The sequence below is a fragment of the Leiobunum rupestre genome, chromosome 9 (genome assembly GCF_980474605.1).
Source record: "Leiobunum rupestre chromosome 9, qqLeiRupe1.1.hap1, whole genome shotgun sequence".
NCBI lineage: Eukaryota > Metazoa > Arthropoda > Arachnida > Opiliones > Sclerosomatidae > Leiobunum > Leiobunum rupestre.
Window position 1 is genome coordinate 44,168,945 of NC_143392.1, and position 23,256 is coordinate 44,192,200.

The 23,256-nt window shown below is 35.3% G+C and overlaps 2 protein-coding genes across 3 annotated transcripts in view; both read right to left on the reverse strand.

The window, feature by feature from the left end:
• LOC149928513 (uncharacterized) overlaps positions 1 to 23,256 on the reverse strand; it is a 40,047-nt gene that overhangs the window by 14,364 nt on the left and 2,427 nt on the right. For both annotated transcript variants that reach the window (XM_090158741.1, XM_090158740.1), the window contains exons 2-4: positions 8,810 to 9,416; positions 3,363 to 3,757; positions 74 to 285 (exon numbers count right to left, since the gene is read on the reverse strand). In XM_090158741.1, coding sequence (XP_090014867.1) covers positions 74 to 285; positions 3,363 to 3,757; positions 8,810 to 9,416 — 1,214 coding nt within the window. The remainder of the gene's footprint in view (positions 1 to 73; positions 286 to 3,362; positions 3,758 to 8,809; positions 9,417 to 23,256) is intronic.
• LOC149928514 (uncharacterized) lies at positions 14,618 to 21,189 on the reverse strand. The gene is made up of 2 exons (XM_090158639.1): positions 21,171 to 21,189; positions 14,618 to 15,600 (listed from the first exon to the last, which is right to left on the reverse strand). The coding sequence occupies exon 2, from the start codon at positions 15,596 to 15,598 to the stop codon at positions 14,714 to 14,716; it is 885 nt and encodes a 294-aa protein (XP_090014765.1). The 5' UTR covers positions 15,599 to 15,600; positions 21,171 to 21,189; the 3' UTR covers positions 14,618 to 14,713.

Sequence of the window (23,256 nt, forward strand, 5' to 3'; positions counted from 1 at the left end):
CAAAATGTAAGGAAATACGAATGATATATTAAGGGATATTAATAATTTGAATAGTGAAAACATGTCGGCCTACCTTCAGCTTCCTTATCGGCGTCCGTTCCGGTCACCATTTGCAATATTTTAAACGACTTAGATTGCGGAAAGCACCTCTCTTGATTAGGGTCGTACTGTGGCTTCATCTGCTGGTAATTCCTGGGCAAAGAACTGTATCCATCTTGAGGTTGATAGGCCAAAGGACTGCAGGGTAGAATTCTCGGAGAGCCGGCTCCCCCGTGCAAGTTTAACCTTCACCAGAGAAGAAAGAACAACGGCGAAGGAGTGAGAGTGATTTAGAACATTGACCCACATACTTATCGACTTGTAAGGGAAAATGAAATATAATACTCTATCTCGTAAATGGCGTTATTATTGCATCACTAGCCCCGCATTCCATTTCTGCGGCGGCCGTCTGTACAGGGATATTGATAATGAGAGGAGCCACGAAATTTATTGAAGAAGACGAAATAAATAATTCTTTATAAAATATCATTATTAAAATGAATAGAATATATTTATTTCTACTTAAGGAAAATGTCTTTGTTGATACGATCAGTGGCATCGTGAGAGGGGGAAGGGGTGTGGTTAAATGATGTCGTAATTAAAATTTATTAGCTACTTGTACAAAAATACTGAATAAAATGAAAACAACGATAGTTAAAAGTGCACAAGAATTTTTTTTATTATTAAAAGTTAAGCCCGACTAGTTTCGGCCGAGTTAATACGCCGTAATCGTTGTTTTCATTTTATTCAGTAAATGATGTCGCTAAGATTATGATAACCAAAAAGACTTAATTTGTTTATGAGGCAAAACAATAGTTATCCCAATAGATCTTAAATATATCTTTAATATATAATCAAAACTATATATTATCTTATATATTATTCATCGAAAATTATATATTTATCTTCATGTATTAACATTATTATTAAATTTTTCAGTTTATTTAAGATTTATGAAAATCGGAAAACTTCTGATTAACATTTTATTATTTAAAAATAATCAAAGAGCTTATTTGTTTGATTTCGTCATGATATTTAGACAGAAATGTACTTAAAAACAATCGCCGCCCTTGGAAAAGTTAAATGGACGTTCAAGGAGGCAATTTCTTATTGAACCTTTCTTAAAAGGAGTTTTTTCTCCTTCGAAATTAAATTGCTTTTGATTAACAAACTGAGTTGAATTTTTTAGATATAGAAATATAAAGTAGTAATAACCGGCTTTTTATTTAATACTTTTAATGTTAATTTGTTTCATATAAAACAATTATCAATTACGCCAATAAAACATTTTAAAATTTTATAAATTAAGTTCGATGCTCTTTAAATTAGTTGTTGTTAATAAGGTCTTTGGCTATAGATTTGAATTTTACTACTGATAAGTATCGAAACCTAATTTTTCTTAGGAAATGAAAAATTAATTTTCGTGGAATTTTTACACAGGGATAATTGCAAATAGACTTAAAAATATAAAGATTAGTGTTCGATAATTCCCACCAGGAAGGCCAGTGAAAAAAAAAAGGTAATTACGATAATAAACCTGGAAAACATACTGGTACAAATGAGAGGAAGGAGTACCCTAAGTGAGTTACGCCATTGTAAGAACTCTTTAAATAAATATGGAGCAAATTACGAAATTATGAAAAAAGGCGCTTTTTAGATTTATTGCAAAATTTTACTCATAGCCTTAATAAGACTTTGTTTGTAAGAGGCTTAGGCAAAAAAGGATCTCAATTATGATCGAGCAGGAAGTGCACAGTTTATCAACAAGTTGTGGGAAAGGAGGGATATAACCATTTAATTATTAATTATCTTTTGTCTCAAGCCGTTTTTACTAGCGAAATAGAAATTCTGAAAGGCAGATCACATTCAATAAGATGAACCTAACAATGACAAATACATTCTAAGAAATTTGATTAATTCAATCATTTATTAGGTTTTAGTTAGCTCCATATTATCATATCTATTTAAATTGATATTATTTATACTAATAATTTTAAGGCAATTTGAGTTTAAATAATTAGGGAAATGACAAATATTTCCTTAAAGGCGAATTGTCACCACACTAAAATTGGTTAAAACCATATAAATGGATAGAGGATGTCCGAAAATGGTTATACTAGAAAATATCATGTTTATATTTTCAGAATTCGATTTATTATTAGCAACCAAAGTTCGTGTTTTATCCCCCACCCCGACTTGAGAATCTCAGAACCGCTCGCTTCAACCTACCTGCAGCGCCATCTCGTGAGCTAAATATTATTTTTCCCGGTTTTATCATTATTCGGTCGCAAATGTCGTTTGCTACGACATTCTCGTTGGATTTTTACCCGATTTATCGTGTTTTAAAAATGCCTTACAATAAAAAATGTCCGCAAATTTTTACCGCTTCACTCTTTTGGCGCTGCACGTAGGTTCAACCGCGATTGCGAAATTCTTTGGAGCCGCTTGATATAGGTTGCAGTAAAGTAGCGCAACTTTTTAAATACTTTTCCAGTAACTATAAATTTTCAGGGACATAATCATTGATATATTTTCGATCATTTTAAAAAACCTCGTAAATTTTGGTTTTGGTGACAATTCCCCTTTAAGCACGAACGAAAAGGGAAATCACTTTCATAGCGGTCATAGCGATCAAAGAGATTCAGCACTTTTTTCCTGCCAAAATGTGAGCGCAACTTTTTTTTTAAAACCATGACTGGAAACACTCCTATGATGGTTGGCTATAAGTAGGCAGCATGAATGGAAGAGTAAGAAAATGTCATTTAAATTGGTATTTACTAATACATTAGCCATAATATTTTTTTATACATCTAAGGTGACCTACGCCAATATACAATTTTTCTAAATATACGAATATTTGATATAAATTTAATTAAAAGATGAGGTTGATATATTTCTATTTCATTGAATACAATGGTTTCTTTCAGAAAGGTTTTCCAATAAATCTACCTATTTATAATCTTAAAAAAGCTTCACCATTCAATTAGAAAAAGGCCGAAAAATTATAATAGAAGCCTGTAGGATGATTTTAGAACTTTCATAAATTTACCAAAATTCAAACCAACAATCCATCGTTAAAAATTTAAATCCGATCCAAAAATTCAAAACCTCAATCATATTAATATTGATGTTAGTGTGAATAATAATATTATTAAACTTTAATTTACCTTTATTAATTATAATTAACATTTTTAACCATATTTATTATATTAAATAAATTAACACTTAACTTTAAAATTTATAGTTTCATTATGTAAAGCGTTGAGGAATGTGATCTGATTCGTTTTTAGATAACAATAATACCTTGAATGTAATGGCCTTACCCTTCGAGTTGTCTGGCGGCTTGACTGGGGTCAAAGGGTGGCAGGACGGGTTGCGTGGTTCGGACGGAAGGAGATGACATTCCTCGGCCGGCGTTATCGGCGGCGTGAACATCAGCCTGGACTACTTGCCTGATTTGAGGACTAGTTGGTGGTTCCTCCCCGCCAGTTACGGGAAAGTTCTGCTGGTTGGCCGATATCCTTCGCGCCATTCTAGGCGATCTGATCTCGGACAAGTCGATGCCACCCGGAGTGTACGTGAAAGGCTTCTTGTCCTTATTCATGGCACTCTGTAGTTTCGGAGGCAAATAAGAGAAAGGCTGGTTCGAGCCCTCTTGCGGTGTTCTAACTGCGTTCTGCGAAGGATTGTAACCCGAGTTCGAATCGGCTCTGTTTAACTGATAAAATAATAACAATGACGACTTAAGATTTTTACAAAACTTAAGAAATATTCCAACACTGTTTAATAATAATAAACAGCTAGGCTAATACCCTTGGCACCACCTTAGGCCCAAGTCATCTAGCGACTTATAATGCCTTTAAACAGGTGGACGGGTTACAATGCGTAGGAGGGTGGTGGCAAGCCCTTCATGCCACGCGAGCCAACAGCTCCCTACACTAACTATTACCGTTAACCTCGAGTTGTGAACTTGTAACAAACTTTTTCAGAAGCTCGTGGAATTTTACAAAACGGACGATTTTACCCTAAGACTGCAATGCGTAAGCAGTGACAAGGCACAAAATTTACCATGTTGTTTTACTTCACTTGATGTAAATTGTAAAAATTACATTGCGTATCAATATGATCTTATTTTTAAACCATATTAAATCTTATGAAACGATTTAGAAAGTCACTATATATATTAAACATTTCACCTAAAATTACCATTTTAGGAATCGCACTTTGTGAAATGCAGCTCGAGCTTGGGAAAGCGATTGTTTTAAGCTATAAGCATTAGCTGAACAAGAAGAAAAAGAACACTTATCGCTAATAGGCACTTTATATACTTCTCTATGCATTAATCGCGATAATCAGTGAACCTTTTGGTAAAGACATGCAATTGATGTGTACCTAGAAAATTTCATTAAAGGTTCTTCCAATTTACCAAATATCGACAAAATTATTTTCTTCATTGAACTGTCCAAAATTCGGTCAATTAGATTCTAATCGATTTCATTTACCATCACCTACCAAAGTTCAAGAATGGTTTTCAAAATAATTTTTTGATGATTAGAAACCATTTTAATATTGTTTTTAATTTCTTATTTTGTCCGCCGCAAGAGTGGGAAAGGGAAACCTAACTGGCGCGTACTTGAGTCACCTTCGTTTTAAGCGTGTAGGCAAAATACATACAGACTGGAAGGCTCTATGGAGCAGAAAGTCTTATTTAGTTGTACTGGCCGAAAATGACGTTGCGTTTTCTACGTTGCGCGCTAAGCCCGGATCACCCGTGTGAGTAGATCGTAGAACGGGTATTAATTGTTAGATTTATTTATAACTACAATGTGTCATGATTAAATTAAGAAGTTCAAACTTAATTTAAATAGTATCTGGGTAAATATTAAATGGGAAAGGAGCCTTCGACGTACACATTATTGACGGCTTTTAAAATTCATTTTGCGCGTGAAAATACCTCTACATGTTATGGTCAAAGAAGGCTGTGTGCCCAAGACATGTACCTGTAGTGTCACGCGCTAAAACGTCATTTCAAAATATGTCAATTGCGCTTATCAATCCTGTAAAAATGCCAAGGCTAAACAAATTGGCATTGGGTTTCTCAAGTTTCCAAAAGATAAAGATAATTCAAAAATACAACTTTGTAATAGTTTTTTTAGGCTGCTCTGAAATCCACAAATTTCTTTCAGGTGTAATAACTGGATTACAAATAGTGGACGTAACGATCTATTTGACAAGGAAATAGAGGAACTGAACAATTATTACGTATGCGCTGAAAATTTTGAAAGAAAATAAATCCAATACAATAATCAGAATCATTCAAATCAAATAGTTTGTCGTTAAGCCGCAAGCGGAGTTTCAATCATAAAAATGCAAGTTCTCCCGTAAAAAGACCAAGAAGAAATAGTGATGCTATATTTATATTTTAAAATTGTGACTTCATGTTTTTATTGTCAAGGAGAACCCAAAGGCCGAGTTCTGTTCACACCACCCACTACGCGGGGACCTCAAAAACATAAAATAAACAATCAAACATTGATATAAATTCACCGACAAATAAATTAGGTAAGTAAAATAATGTTTAGTTTTTAGTTTTTATATTTTAAAATGAGTTTTCTCTCTTTAGAGCCCTTCAACCAAATGTCGTGGACAAATTTATACGAAATGCTCAAGATTCTAGGCTGAAATCAATTCGAGTCAACATAAAGGAAACTGGTGTGTAAAAAATGTTACTTTAATATATTTTATTTTAATATATATAGCTTAAATTCTCATTTTTCATTTAGAATTAACCAAATCTAACATGCCTACGTCTCCACCCCAATGTTACATCTGAGTGTCTCATAAAAATATTATTCGGGGCTTCATAAAACATTATTTTACTGAAAGTAATTTAACCTCTACGTTGAATGCTTTTATGAGTGAGGAGAGGACCCAGTGAGTAACTTTTTTCCAATAATAGAAAAATGGATTGAAATTTAAAGAATTCTGTTTCACACTAAACTAGAAATATGCATGTTGATTTGATATTTTAGATTTGAAGTATCTCTCCATAAAGTGATTGAATATTACATCGATGAACATCCTTCTTTGACTAGCTAATAAAAAATTAAGATTAAACTGATGTTTGAAACTAGAATTCATAGTCTTTTTTCCTTCTTGATGATTGTAGAAAGGCGGAAATAAGTGCAACCAAAGTGCTCAATAATTTAAAGACATTTTTAAACTAATTCTAGTTAATTCTTTACTCTGTGCTAGTAAGGGACAGAATTGTGAGGATGATTTGAATGACACGCTATAAGTATGAAAGATTTGACTAAAGGTGTGACGGTTGAAAAAACTAATGAAAGTCATACTTCTGCAAGAAAAACTGAAAATATTGATGTAGACACTGCACAAAACATCCCATCAGCATCTTCGGTAACAAATCCTAAAAAGCCTCGAGTAAGCGGATTAGTTGAGGTGGACTCAATTAAAGTTTCAAATGAATTTGGAACTGTTTCAAATTTAAACGGGCTTTCTTACGTGGTGGGTAGTGTAATGCGCTAAGTTAGGGACCAGCACAGAAAATACTCAAGTTTTCATGAATTTAAAATCATTTTCAACTAAGAAATGACATTTTGGTGGGCTGATTTCACCCAGATTAGTTATAGATTTTATTATGCATAAAAACCAAGTGCTCGCTAGATTGTTAAATTATGCAAAAACATTGACAATACGCAAATATGCGATGGTTTTAAAAAAAATCGTTAGAAATTATTTACGGATAAGAATTTACTATGCAGTGAAATAAATGAACGAAAAAATGGCAGAAGAAAAAGAGAAGAAGAAAAGTAAGAAGAAAAATGATTATAGTAGGAAATTAAGAAGGACAACACATTTTTAAAACTAATGAAACTTCAACATAAAAGTTGCTAGCTTTGTATACACTCTTTTTCGCGGTCTTTTCAACCCCTCTTTTTGGCCGCCCGCTAGTCGGCCATTACCTTGAACCACCGGTGGGGGGTCTAGGCTCGGGTCTTTGGTCCCAGGATATGGAGAATGGGGGTTAAGGGGTGAAAACTCAACATGAACGCGCCCAGCAAAATTTCTAAAAAAAGAGTGTATACCATAATATATACCTACCAATATACCTTTTTATATACCTACCAATATACCTTTTTAGATCATTTTATTTTTGAAATTACTTAAAGGTTCCCTTAATTTTTTTAGTATTAAATAATTTTAGTAATTGTTTTCTTCGAAAGGCTTGACAGACACACTAAGAAAACCCTTTTCTTGTTAGCCCTCCGTAATTAGTTCCGGTATTATATAGTACTGTGTGGTCAGCTTGTTTATTTCACGCCTTTAAAACAAGACGTCGCGTACGAAAACTGTTAACCAACTTCACTAATGGCCTTCCAGTCTATGTATGTATTTTGTCTACAGTTTTAGGTAAGTATGGGGCGCCAAACCGGAAAAAACTAAATAACATTTCTAGGAATATTTTAACAATTCTAGGAATATTTTCAAACTCTAGGAATATTTTTAAATAACCTATCAATTTTAAGAATCCTATATATTTTAATAGACTTTCTATAGATATTTTAAAGCGTTTCCTAGTTATTTTAAGAGAGACGTTTCCTATATATTTTACGGACATAGAATATTTTTCGGCAAAACGCGGGAGAGAAAGCAGCGCTTTTAGTTTCCAATCGGAGAGTTGAATGTGAACACTGTAAAGGCGAACTCTGATTCTTGTACCGTTGATGGGATGGTTCTTGTACCGTTGATGGAGTGGTACTTGTACCGTTGATGGTCTCCTAATACCCAATTGAACTCGAACGCTTAAGCTCTACGTTTTCTCACCTCAAGAAAATTTAGGGTCTCGGCTCAAGTACCACTCCATCAATGGTACAAGTACCACTCCATCAATGGTACAAGTACCACTCGATCAACGGTACAAGTACCACTCGATCAACGGTACAAGTACCACTCGATCAACGGTACAAGTACCACTCGATCAACGGTACAAGTACCACTCCATCAACGGTACAAGAATCAGAGTTCGCCTTTACAGTGTTCACACTCAACTCTCCGATTGGTAACTAAAAGCGCTGCTTTCTCTCCCGCGTTTTGCCGAAAAATATTCTATGTCCGTAAAATATATAGGAAACGTCTCTCTTAAAATAACTAGGAAACGCTTTCAAATATCTATAGAAAGTTTATTAAAATATATAGGATTATTAAAATTGATAGGTAATTTTAAAATATTCCTAGAGTTTGAAAATATTCCTAGAATTGTTAAAATATTCCTAGAATTGTTAAAATATTCCTAGAATTGTTAAAATATTCCTAGAATTGTTAAAATATTCCTAGAATTGTTAAAATATTCCTAGAATTGTTAAAATATTCCTAGAATTGTTAAAATATTCCTAGAATTGTTAAAATATTCCTAGAATTGTTAAAATATTCCTAGAATTGTTAAAATATTCCTAGAATTGTTAAAATATTCCTAGAATTGTTAAAATATTCCTAGAAATGTTATTTAGTTTTTTCCGGTTTGGCGTCCCATAGGTAAGCAATGAGATACGAGACATATTTCATTTTTGAGGAATACGGAGTTTACACTGAGGTTTTGGATAATTGGGAGCAACATAGTCATTATCGCTATGTCCAACCCCAAAATAAAGTTCATTTATATTCCATTTAATTAAAACATTATGATTTCCTGGAAAAAATCATATTTGTTTCTCCTATTCGAATTGCTAACTATTGAATGACATCTACTAACCTGTTGTTTTTCCTTCCACGTGGGTGCACCTTCAGGTGGAGGGGGAGGAGGCGGAGGCGGTGGTAGTACGCTACCTGTTGGTGACGTCATATTTCCGGGAGACAGTGGTGCTGGCGGTGGTGGAGGCGGTGGTGGTGGCGGCATAGCCAACGAACCGTTTTGCGCCGGAGTCCATTGCGTTGGATCATCAGGCGAAGAAATTTGCCGGTTTAATCGCGGCATTACACTCACACCGCCAGAAGGCGCGTTTGGCACATGGTCATAGTCAGACGCTACATTAGCGTTCTGTTGTCTAAACAAAGGGCTTTGTTGCAACATTTTCCCGAAGTCTACATTCGCGGGGCTCAGGCTGGGGCTAGGGTTGCTCGGTGGCGGCGGCGGAGGTGGCGTCATCTCGTAACTGGTCTGATAAACATTTGAGTTCTGTCTCTGGAGTGCCGGCGCGACACTAGGACTGGCCAGGTTAAACGTCTTTGGTTGGTTCATCCAAGGTGGATTCAACGAAGCCGAAGGACTGGCTGACGCCGGTGGCGTTTTGAACATGGGGTTTCCCAAGTGCATGTCCGGTGTGCTCGGGTAGTATGGGTTGAAGCCTCCATTGGCTGGCCTGTCAAAAATATTCATTGTCAGAGCGAAATCATACATGTACGTTATAATATTCAATTGACAAAAAAAACAAATAACATTTCCAACCCACAGAGGCTAGTTCAACACGATTTAATAGAAATTGTTTTTGATAATTGATATTATCAACTTGTGGCATTATGTTTATACCATTAACCATTCCCAAAGATGTTACAACGAAAATAACAGACGGAGTTATGATTACTAGTAGACTCTAAATCCTATTTTGTTTCTAGATTTCTGCACAAAGTTTTACATTTTAGCCATACAGCAATAGATATTCATTTTTCCTGTATTTGTTTTCTATAATAATTAAAAGACCGAAACCAACGTATGACTGGGAAAGAGTACTAACAATTTAAACGCGAAACAGTTAGATAAGAACCAGATTTAGGGGAAACTAAGCCTTAATAGGCCTTCTATAGGCGAATACAAGACTTAAGACCCAACACTTAAGTTTTGTATTCGCCTAGAAGGCCTACAGGACGAAGTACCGCGCTTGTTTCCCTAATATTAATGCTTAGTTTTCCCTAAATGTTGGTCTCTTTTTGATTTTGAGTTTAACTTTAAATTAACATTTTTAATATCTTTTACATTTACGTATATATACGCCTTTTAAATAAAGGATTTCTCCATATAGATAATTACGTTAAACATTATTGCTTTAAAATTTAGTAATAAGCGTCTTCATCGTTTGAATAAGATCTAAATGTAGTATATTTGACTGCCAGCTGTTAAGCGCATCTTATACTTGCTCTTCTGAAAATGGACATTCAACTAAACCTTTTTTTTAGCAATGAAGTTTTAATTAAATCGTAAAGTTTACAAAAATTTAACTACAAAAGAAAAGAAAAAAACTAAAAAACACTAAGTTTGTATAAATTGTCCTCGATGGAGGAGCCAGGCGGGAAAGTGTTCATTACCGCGGCCGCGTTATCCCGTTGCTAAATCTTTGTTTTAAATTTTGGAAACATGTATGTATGTTAAATAACTTTATTTTTTCTTATAACAATCCATTTGTGGATTAACATCTATAATGGCCTTTCTATAAATAACTCGACCTTCTTTTAGTGCTCTGAAATGATTTCCATAAATGAATATTTATGCAATTCTGCAATTGAAGTGGGCAAATTAGTTTACTAACTTGTAAGTAAAGAACAAATATAAGTTTGTGTATTAAAAAAAAGGTTAAAAACTGTTGCAAAAATCAAAATTAAAGAAGCTTTAATCTACCAGTTTTTCCAAAATCTATAGGAAATTTTCATAAAATTAAATTTTTAAAGATAATTAAGATTTAAACCAAGCTGCTCGCTGGTAAACAGTTGTGGAATTTTTGAATTTAGCTAAAGGGGAAGAAAGATTCGTTTCATTATACAATTTAACTTGTAGCCAGCAATGACCGTAGATGAAATTATAAAGAAATCGGAAGGGGCGATCACAAATTATGTCACACAAAAGGGGTAGGGGGAACAACAACGTTTGCAGCTCTGACCGCTCTTGCCTTTGGCTTTAGAAATGTTTGGCGCCACTGTACAGGGATATATGAAAAATGAAGGGGTCTTCCATAAGGATTGCTTTCCCTTTAACTAACGCCGCTATTAAAATTGAGAGAGGATTGAGTATTTTTGAAGTAATTTAGGAAGTGGAGATGGCTTTCCAATGTTCCTCCCCGTTACGAGAAAGAGAGCGAGCTCTCGAAAAAGTCGATACCTCGCGTTACGTTATTTACGAACAGCCCCAAAGGTCGCGTATACTTGCGGGGAAAAAATGTTTATAAAATTATCGTTTACGAACGACAGAACGGCAGAGTAGCCGGGGCCAGAAATAACAACGTGTGGGCGATGGCGAAGACCGAAAGTGCGACGGCAAAGAAAATCCAAGGAAATAAGAGCGAAGCGGAACAGAGAGAGGGCGACAAGATGGAAGGTGGTATGGCGTAATGCAGGGGGAGATAAAGAGGGCGTTGATATTCTCGGGAAGTGAGCCAGACGATTTGGCAAAGATAGAAAACTCATAAAGAGAGAGAGAGAGAGAGAGAGAGAGAGAGGCGGTGAGGAGCTCACGGCATAGTTCCTTTTTTTCACGAGACGAAACTTTTATAACATCCGGTCTGACAACTTCGATGATATCACCAGATTTAATATCATGAAATTATTTCCACACTCAAAGCTTTTAAAATTACGTTGTACTGCACGCTTTTTGTTAATTTCCCAATTCTTAAAACATGTTTTTTATTCTACTTTTTTATCTATGATATCTATATATGATTTTGTTATATTGATTATTTGTCTTTCTGCGCATAAGCCAGCCTTTGGTTTCGCAGTTATTGTTTCATTGAATAAATAAATTGTTCAAAAAAATTCTGAAATGCTTTATGGACAACGTAAAAACGAAATTTACTAATTGAAAATTCGTTCACGTTGATAAAAACCGAATGTTTCCTAGCCGTCAGACTTTTTGGAAAATTTCGTTAAAGATTTGCATTTTGATGATATATAAAATTAAAACCATTTAAATTTTTTTATTACGGTAACGACGATAATTTTATGGACTAAAGAAATACAGTTCCCTTAAATAATACGGAAAACCAACCCTTTCTATACGCAAATTTTAAAAATTATTCTTGAATTATTTTAATTAAAAAATTCAGTGGTACTTTAAGGAGACCTACTGTAGCATACCTAAATATATTTTTCGTCCGTTTATTTATTAGAAAACGAGTTTGCAAAGCTTTGTTGGTTCTTCCAGCGACTTAATTCGAACGCGGGTGGAAAGAATATATTCGTGCTAGACAGGAATCTCTCGCGTGTTAGGCAACAGTTATAAAACTGAGCCACCGAAGCTTCGCAAAATTGTGAAGAAGTTAATAGGCCTAAGAAAGAATTCAATTTAAAATGAAAAAGGGAATACAACGAGAGTTCAGTGTGCACTGTTAACTCTCGTTGAATTACGAGCAATTTTGTGCAAGTGACTAGTTATTTAACTTTATTAACGAATTTAACTAACTAGAAATAAAACTCCACTATTGTATAACAAAATTCAATTTATTATTTAAAACGTTATTATATGTACATGTTTACCATGTATATTACCATTTGTAACGAATTTAATATACGCCTAAATTAAACTTGGGTCGAAAAGCCTAAATTAAACTTGCGTCGAAAAGAATACATTCGTGGCCGATTGGGAATAATACTGCTAGAATTACAATTACGATTTCGGTTACCATGGTTACGCGGGACTTGTTCTGATAAGACTGTACGAAATTCATCTTTATAATTAGGCGGTAGCGCCATCTATACTTTGTAAAGTTATATGGCTAAAAATAAATAATTATTAGCTAACTCACCGTAACTTGAGTTAAAAAGGATCGTGTTGACAGAATAAAATTATTTTTAAACAACTTCAAAGGTTTGTTTGTTACGAGTAACACATTACACAGTAATACATTTCAACTTCGCATCAGATTCGCGAAAAAATTAAATTGCAATATAGTTTCCACCACTAGAGACAGATGCCGCCACGGAAGAACGATAAAGTTGATTAAGTCTCCTAATTGAACGAAATTGGTCCCGCGCCAGCCAGATTAAGTTGTACCTATATTTATTCCCAACTCAATGGCCGATGGGAATCGAACCCGGTTCTATTGCAGATGTTTTTGAAGAAGCTCACATTAAATCGAATCTAGTAGAAGCTGCATGTACTTAAATCTAGCAGCAGCAAACAAAACACCCCACACAAGGAGACCGCAACCCGTAAAAAGTCGTGCATTTTCATTTGTACATTTTTCATTGGTCAGACACTTTAGCGCCTGCTGCCGTCGGAAGGAAAAATTCAGAAATTTTCTTCCCCTTTCCGTAAAACGTTCAGCGTAAAGGTTCGTCCAATGGAATTTGTACACAACACTCCGTTAGCGTGTTTAAAGGCTAGCTGCGTTCTCCTTGTCTTTTTTGCTCCTAGCTTAAATAGTGCCCAATAGAATTTGCCGCTTGATGAACTCGCATTCGTACGACTAGAAGTACTATTTTGGTTTTCCAACTTGTAACAAAAATACATTTTTCGTGGTTTCGTCATAAGTAGTAGTAATAATTTACAGCTCTTTGTGGAATAACATAAAATTGACGTGATACCGAATGAAATATACGCGTCTAACGAGGAAAATATCAAATTTTAAAAACATTTCAAATTATCAAGTCTCCCTTGCTTTTGAATACATATTTGAACAGACTAAAGCAAGTGTCCCCAAGTATCAAATGACAAATGTAAACCATCACCCATTTAAAGGTCGAGATCACCATTTTGATGGTCAAGATCGCAATAAACCAAGACCTATTTAGGCGCCGCTGTGCTCCAAAAATTCTTATAAAGAATAAAATTATCACAACCTTCACTTGGAAATATTTTAAAGGTTTTGATGTATGTGTCTACAATCGCTTCGAAATTGTATGTTGTGTTTTCCTAGAGCTACGCTTGTTCATTTAGTAATCAAGGAAAAATTATGAAACTATCACAATTAAGTTCGTATAGAGTAATGGCAGTGCCACGTCACACCACGTCACCCATGGTTTTTCCTAATCATAAAAATTAGCACCTTCAATGGCTGCCATGAGGCCCATGGCCAAAGCTACGGAGTGCTACTCTATAGTAGGAGAAAGCTAGCATGAAGCCATGAAACACGACAGGGCAAAATCACCCAAGTCACATAGGCAGAAAAACAAGGGACATACTCTGTTAACATTTCAGGGGTAGAGAAGGTCCAAAGAATCGTTTCATTTCAGTCAAGGCTTCATCTAAACGGGGGGGGGGGGGTTGGTTTACGCCACTTCCATTATGAAAATGTGACTATTTAAATGAAAACCATGAATATCTGTAACTCTTGTTAAATTTAATTGAAAGCACAATATTATGTTAATGGTTTTTGTGAAACTTAATTTGGTCAAAGTCATTTAATTCACTGGCAAACAGTCTAAAATTGTTTGAAATTTTAATTTTCATTGTATGTAACTTTTTATTTTCTTTAAAAAATTGGTATGCATTTTATGTAAATTACAAAATTTCAGAGATATAGTCAATATAAATTTTAAATGTCTTACCTATCGAATTACAACAGCCGTTTTTATTCAAATAAAAGATTATCTAGAATTTCTAGAAGTTTGGTTAACGTAGCCTAGCACATATTGGTTAAATACAAGTTAATTAAAAAATAATAAAACGTATGATTTGGTATCATGTCACAAATTAAAATGTATATTTTGGTCAGAAATTTTAAATATGTCCTTTCTAAGAGCGTGACGCAGGTTTGGAATATCTGAGAATAACACTTTCAATGTTGAGATGTCCAAAATATTTGGCCAAATCGGCTGGCGTCTCGTTAAATTCATTTCTGGCGTCGGAAATGGCACCATTTCGTAACAGTATCTTCGCTACGCCCTTGTGACCATTCATACACGCAAAATGCAGCGGCGATTCCATCAACATCGAAGTACTGTTAACTTCAGCGCCCCTTGACAGCAAGCACGAGACCATGGCTTCGTTACCAAGACTAGCCGCGTAATGAAGAGCGGTTTTGCCTTCGTTGGTGCTAATATTTGCGTTTGTCGATTTTTTTTTAAGCAAATGAAAGAGAATGTCTTTGTGATCGTTTTGGGCCGCTACGTGAAGAGGCGCCAAACCATGCGATTCCGTATTTGCGTCGGCCCCTTGTTCAAGCAACAAACAAACGATATCCGCGTGACCTTTATCGATCGCTATATGAAGCGGCGTGATACCGTTCGTTGTAATATTAGGATTCACTCCTTTTCGGAGTAACAGACCAACGATATTTTTCTGACCTATGTCTATGGCTGCATGAAGAGACGTTAAACCGCTTGACAATCTGTTCGGGTTGGCTCCATGATGGAGCAGCAGAGAAACTATGTCATCGCGACCTTTCTTAGTTGCCAGATACAGAGAAGACAGACCCATTTCGTTGTTGTTAACGCTAGCACCATTTTCTAACAACAACGCGGCTATTTCGAGATGACCTTCAGCAGACGCGGCGTTTAGAGGGCTAAATGTCCCATTTTTATGAGGATCCACACTAGCGCCCCTGTCAATTAAGCTCTTGCACGCGTCGTAGTTACCTTTTCGAGCTGCTTCGAACAAAGATTCTTCGCTCATGTTCATGTCTTTTCAGAAATTGATCAAAAGAACCGAGATATATACTGCAAGCATACAAGCTTATTTTATTAGACAGACATTCAAATAGTTGCACTTTACTTATTATGAAGTATTAAGGTTAAGAATTTGTTGAATTCAAGTTATTAAAATACACTTGAATAGTTTGATAAACCTTTAGTGTTTATCATGGGACAGGATAACAGTAGGCTGTTCAGTAATAAAGTTATGTTCACAGATGCTCCAAATTTCTTAAGACTTTGTTATTCCATGTACCAACGGGAATTAGTATAATAAGTTAAGTATATCGAATCCTAGGGGTCCGGATGTTGGCAAAAGGTTGGTAACCCCAGGACTAGTCTAGCTCAAGGTCAGGATGTGGGTGTAGGCTTAATACTCCAGACAATTAAGGAGCCAAGGTGATAGTTTTATCTCTCACTGTTATTCTGTCTTAAATCTTGAGAACTTTACCGCAATTTTTCACCACTTCTAAAAAATTATGTAGCAGTTTAATTTTATTTTACGATGAGTTTAATTTCATTAGATATTTTATTTAAATTTTATGTACTTATGTACGATATATTAAGTGTTGTCGTCTGATACGATTTTGAAAACTTGTAACGTCACAGCTGTAGTGTTAATAGTGGCCGCCATGACAGTTACCGTTTTTTATCAGTAGGCCAATTACAATGGTGACGTCGCAGGGTTTCAGACGACAACCCTATATTTGGTAATGTATAACTCAAAAGTCTATTAAGTATAACCTTCATGCTAGAGTATCAGTTTAAGATAGATAAATACCGTATTTGTTTATGCCGGCAAGGGCTAGGCCTATTTCACTTCCTCGCTTTCTCGGCTGGCGGACCGTAACCGTTCGACGAACAGATTCCCGCCGCCGCGCTGGCCAGAGACTCGCTATTTCCCGCAAAGCGATTGACGCGAGTGGCGACTCTCTTCGTGGTGAGCAAAGAGGAATTTTTATAGCCGGGGGTGTGTCAAAAATCTTAAGAATTTTTCGCCCCGTGAGAGCTCGCTAAAAAGTGTAAAATGATAATTCGTTCTTCTCAAAATGGCGGCTAACGAAGAAGAGATTACGTCACGTCCTGTGGGAAGGACCTTGAAAATTTTGAGAAGTGAGGATTCTCACTTTCACGGGGAGAATTCTTAGAAATTTAACGTGCCCCGGGAGGTAAGTTCACAAAGGGAATAGCCTGTAGAACGCTTTCATTCGGCGGGTGTTCCAATTCGAGGTTTCTCCTCCCCTCAGTCTTAGAAAACTGGGAATTTCGAGTTTTGAACGTTATAATTTAGAATCGTTCTTCCAGCCCATACCAGAGCGCGCTGCTATCGTCCTGCTTTTCGCGCATATTTTGAATTGTTCGAATAATAAACTCATCATATTCGTATAAGAAAGTTATTATAAAATAAAGGAAAGTCTTTTAATTAGCTTTTAAAACATTAATCGGTAAGAATTAATTTTATTATAGTGGTGCTCATTCTAGTTTAAATTTTAATTTATAAAGTTTGTTTTAAATTTATTTACAACATGTAAATTTTAACTTGTGTATAATAAGCGCGACAATAATTATAACATTTGCGTAAAGTTTATTTTATGATTTTAATAATTAAAGTTTGTTTGAAATTTGTTTACGATCTTAATACTTATAACGTTTGTTTGAAATTTATTTTTCATAGTTATTTAGAAATTTCGTTTTGATTTTATTATAAAAGAACGTTAGTATTTATAAAAGTTAATTTAAAATTAAATAAAAATGTTAGTATTTAAACAGTTGTTTTCAAATTTACTTAACATTTTAATACTGGGAAAACCGCCTAATTGGAGTTTATCTAGATTCAACCCCGCGTTATGTGATTTATAAACAATTTCGTATCAAATGATAGTAGTGGTTGTGACTACAGGGCAAATAGGCGGCTTACGCCCAGACAAGAAATCGTATTCGACTCGAGTTGAGTTTTATTATTTTATCTCGATGGCCCTTCTTTTGAAGGTTAAATTAATTGAAATTTTTAGTAATGGTTAATTGTAGCATTCATGATCCGTTAGATTAGTTATTCCTTAGACCAAGAAACACAGGGACGTCGCACGTTAGATATTTCGCGCCCAAAGCTTCGTTGCGGCTGCCAATTTCCTATTTATCTCGCGCTGCGTCGCTAGTAGCGAAGGTGAGTCAATATTTATTGGGTATTGGAGTATTGTGCACAGCCCTACAATCTGTCAGCACGTGGCCTGCAACAGCGTGGCTCCAAAAAACTAAATTTCTGGTATGTTTTTTAATATTTGTGTCCCTAAAATATTAAAGAAATATTAAATAATTTAAAAATATGCAACTCTTAGCTGATTATTTTTTTCAAGTTCTTTAAAAAACGTTATTTTTCCCTCTCATGGATGGCGCCTATTGACTATCTGTATCACATAACCCCAGTCTTGGTGTCTAAGGCTCTAGCCGACACCATACCGTGTGACTCTCAAAATAAAAAAAGCATAACCCCACTCTCCCTACCACAGCCGCAACAAAGCCCCGCCGAAAAATAAAGCGTTGGGTATGCTATAAGCGAGACGTCCCTGTGTTTTTTGGTCTAAGGTTATTCCAACCAATTTATTTGAATATTCTACCCTAGTAATTTAAAGGGTAATCATATTTAAATTTGTGTTTTTTTGTGGAAAAATATCACGGTATTCAAACTATCTGTTTTACCAATGTTGCACGTAACAACGAGCATTTATATTTCACGCTTAATTTTAAGTAGTCGTGAATTAATCGTGGTTGTTTTATTTAAATAACCGCAGAACGTAATTAAAACCTTGCTGCTCTCTAAAAATATTTGAACGCCGTAACGTCTATATCAATCTAAATTCTGCAACTAAATATCGGTTTTGCTGACTTGGTTTCTGTCACGGTGTTTAGGTAGCTAGACTGTGCCAACAACCCTTTGAGCTATTTATACAAAGGTGAGCAAACCTTTGTAGTATAAATTCACAAAATTTCTACTACAAACCCGAAATTTTCGTAGACTTATTTTTAAATTAGTAAAGATACTTTTCTTTTAAGTCTAAATTTAATATAATAATTTCATTAAAAAACTCCAGTGCAGATTTATACATAGTTAAAGGATAAATTTTTTCTAGCAACTGCGAAGTATCTTTAACCGAGATAAGAGCTAAGATTGATTACCGTTAACGTTGTTAACCAGAATACAATAATCCAAAGTACCATTGTTGGATAAAAACTTATTGTTACCTTGTACAACCAGAGAACACGCAACCCATGATATTTTTCCATAACCAATCATGACCTACAACTAATCTAAGCCTTTACAGTCCTACCCACTTTAATTATGTAGTTTTATTAATAGTACCTTAAGCTTATAATTTATCATTCACATAAATGTCAGTTGCTTATCTTTCGCGTGTGAAGTTACCGAGAGCCACTTCTAGAACAATTAGAAATGTCCAGTGATTAGTCATTTAGGCTAAATTTTAAGAATTCTTCCCTTGATAGTGAAAATTCTCACTTCTCAAAATTTTGAAGGTCCTTCTCACAGGAGCATTCTCACTTGGTCAAAAAAGGGGGCGGGATTTTATAAATGAAAATGACAGGTTATATTCTAGGCAGTCTCCGATTTTTGGAGAAAAATTCATCATTTATTGTATAAACCAATAAGATATAAGTAAGATTAAATTTAATTTATTGAAATTTTCAACATTACTCTCCATTGGATTCATTTTGAAGCGATAATAGGCTTAGCGTTTTTGAATATTCGCGCCAAATGAGAACCTACGCCCTAGCGTAAAAAAACGCAATGTTTTAGCTACGCAAAAAATTAATTCGTTGAAATATTTCGTCAAGTGGGAACTAGGCTTAAAAGTGCCACCTAATCAGATCGCCTATAAAGCATTTGAAAATTTTGGTCAGAAATTTGTAAAAGTAGTGTTTTGCGATGTTAAACACCCTGGCGGGATTTCCTACAAGCTCTTTCAGTCGGCTACTCATGTTTCAGTTCTAGATGACTCGGAAAAAACCCCAGCTCAATTAACATTAATGCCTAAAAACCTGGCAAGTCAATGTAATTTTTAGGGAAAAGAGCTGTTTACGACTGGAGTTCAAACTGAGCTCGTTGAAAGTGAAAACAATGAAGACAATTTAAAAAAAAGTAAAGCGTTAGAAGATTTAGATAAGTTAGACCGAGGCTTAGTGGCTGAATCTGCTGTTGTCCTCCTCATATTTTTATTTCAACAATGTAAATTGCGAAACCATATCTTCAATAAGTTCATTGTGAAAAAATCGTCTTCAGCATAATTCTTAATAATAAACTTTATAATTCTACTGGAATTTTCCATAATTATAACACAACTAAAACAGCGCGTGGAGGCTACGAACTTAGCTGCTAGCTATTTCGCTGAGAGCGATGTTTGTAAAACCAGTTTTCACATGTTCCTCGTGCAATGCCCTAAATTTGTAACGATCCGCGAAGGGGGTCGGAACCTCAGGAAAGGGATAAAGTAGTTTCTCAGATTACACGGCGCGAACTTTGCCTCCAGTGCTTAACTAAGGCTTAACATTTCATTGACAGTCACAGTAGTGTAAGAATTGTTCTTTATCATAAAATACTACCTAATAAATATCTAAGTATTAACAGAGTTGATATGAATATTGCAATAATAATTTATTTAATTTTTATCTAAAATAAATTAAAATCAGTTTGAACTCCGAAGTCACTAAGCCTAACCCGAGCTCCATATAAAAAGTGTGGGGAAATCTTACACATAAATATAAGAAGTACAGCCCACGCTTTGTCTTATTTTAGCGAAATTTGTGGTGGGTAACGTAGATAAAAACAGTGAAAGCACGTAGAACTATTTTATGGAAAGGCTTATTGAACGTCACATATTGCCGTACATAAATATTTTCGACATAATAACAGCGTTATGTTACATAATTTCAGCATTACTCCAACGCATTATCTTAGTAAAGTTCAACTTCAGCCCGCATAAGGGGGGAGGGTGCCTGGGAATGCTTAGGGCCCCCAAATGAATACTTGACCATCCCCAACCCGACTGACCCAAAAAATCTATTGCTCAACCAACAAATATTTTAGATCATTTCTTTAGGATGTTAATCAAAAAGGAGAGCTACATCAAATTATTTTAAGTAAATATTTATAAGTTTTTTAGTATAGTTTTGAAAACATTTGTTTTCGCTCGTTTCACTGCACCAAAAGTTAAAATATTTCAATTGAAGACATACCGAACCAGCCAATCAAAAGTGTTTCGACGATGTAACATTGCCTTGGAGTTTTTGGGCTACACCAGGATACATTAAATAAAAAAAGTGATTGGACCATACTATACTTCAACAATGGTAAAACGTTCATAGCAATATTGAAAAAAAATTCCAAAATATTTTTAAGGGAAAAGAAATAAAGTTACATAGAAAATCTCAAAGTAATTCGGCGGCGGGATCAAAATTTATCGGAGGCGTGAAAGGTAAAGGAGCTTTTGGCGGCTGGTTACGGGCCAGTTATAACCGAAATTATATTAAAATTTAAATAAGGTACTTACCAATATCAATAGCTAAATCCCTTTAAATCCCGAAAATAAATGTAGATAAAATCAAAATTACAACAAATTTCGCCGTCTTTAAAATGTACGTTTTGCTATATGCAACGCCTCAACTTTAACTTCCTCGACACTATCCGGATATATAGTTTCGAGAAAATGTAGAAGTTGCTAGTATAAATATTGCCCAATTTTATGAAATCTTCAGATTGGCTACGAGTGCTCTGACGACGTGAAACGTTTTGCGGAGGAAGGTCGAGCTACGGCGCGTTGTAAATAATGTGTATAAAAACGATTTAAGGTCTATTTCTTGTAGATTCGTGTATATCAACGTCTTAAGAAAACAAAGCCACTCTTTGTCTTAATCTAAAAAACTTATCGAATGGTACGAGTCCACACACCCCGAAATCCCAAGAACAGTTCAATATTAAACTTTACAGTGGGAAAAAAAACGTAGACATCTGACGCCATAAAGTATACAATGATATTGAAATATTGCGTAATCGACAATAATCATACTGAAAATAGTGTTTTTTATCAACAGAATATGCGTTATTAACATATTTTGCCTTTAAGGCCCACCCATTACGTAACCAAGATAAACTTTTAGGGAAATCCTCCCACCACGTTTAAAGTTTACAAATAATGAGCCTCCCTCAATTACCATATCACTATTAGCCTTAAAAGAATTAAATTAAATTAAATTCAAATATAATTTGTATTTTTATTGCTATACAGCTAGAAAACTAAACATCTTATAAAGAATTAAAGCAAGTATTAATAATTTTTATGATTTAATGCGCCTAAACTGGCTATTCATGGTGGGGTTACGGAGTGGTTAGCGCTTGCGCCTCGCAACTAGAGGAGCCGGGTTCGATCCCAACTTGTGGCACTGGGTGAAAACTCGGAACCACTCCTTCCACGTTGAGTTTGCAAGTTCTCTCCCCACTAGTTAAGGGGTTTTCCCCTTCCATAAAAACATGTCGAGGTTAACGGTAATAGTTAGTGTAGGGAGCTGTTGGCTCGCGTGGCATGAAGTGCCACAAGCCTCCTACGCATTTTAATCCGGCCACCTGTTTAACGGCATTATAGCCACGTTCACACGTACCCTCGAAAAAGTTGTGTCTCGTTGCGATCTCGCTGTGGTTCTTAGCGTTTGGAAATCGTTTTGTTCACACGTTTGATTTCCAGTTAGTAGTAGTAGTATAGCCATATAATTAGAAGTTCCTCTGCTCACGCATTTGAGTTACGTTTCAAAACTTTCTTAAAAATTAATGCACCCAGAAGAAATTTGTTTGTATTTGTTAAACAAATAGACAAAAGGTTGAGAGACATTTTCTTCTAAAAAAGGCATAAAAATTTTATAATGCGCAAAAAATTACACAATTTTTGTAAAAAAAAAAAGGCTCAAGGTTTACAAAAACCGACTCGATGACGTCACGAATCGGTGCCAAAATAGCGGTTCGGCCGAAGCGATCTGCAAGGCTAGGACGCGCAACGGTAACTGCTCACACGACGGAATATAAACGTTGCGGGAGCACTCGCAACGTTGCAGAGGGCATGTGTGAACGCGGCTTATAAGTCGCTAGGTGACTTGGGCCTAAGGCGGTGCCTTGGGTATTAGCCTAGTTGATTATTATTATTATATTATAAACATATTTATATCCTACACACTAATCGAACAAATTGTCATGAACATCTTAAATAAGTGTAGGGCACTATAAGTGGAGCTTATTACAAATTAATATTACCTGCTTTGAAATTTCACGGATTTCTACTGGTATCAGTTGAACGGATTTTCGGCTATAGTCAATTTCATTTATCATAAAGAATTAGCGCAATGGACTTCCGAACCTTCTTTTTTTTAGAGTCACACGATATGGTGTCGGCTAGAGCCTTAGACACCATCTGGACTTCCGAACCGAAGAGTAATTTAAGACGCTAAATTATGGGCATAGCGGAAAGAAACTAATATAGTACACTCTAGTGTATTTCTTTAAGCGGCGTCGACTTCAGCGCCACGAAGTTGTTGAGGTAACAATTAGAAATTACTCGTACAATAAATATGACTGAAGAGGCAGGTCTCTTA

Excerpts from the sequence above, each read along its gene's own strand:
- LOC149928514 (XM_090158639.1), bottom strand. The coding sequence starts at position 15,598 with ATGAACATGAGCGAAGAATCTTTGTTCGAAGCAGCTCGAAAAGGTAAC.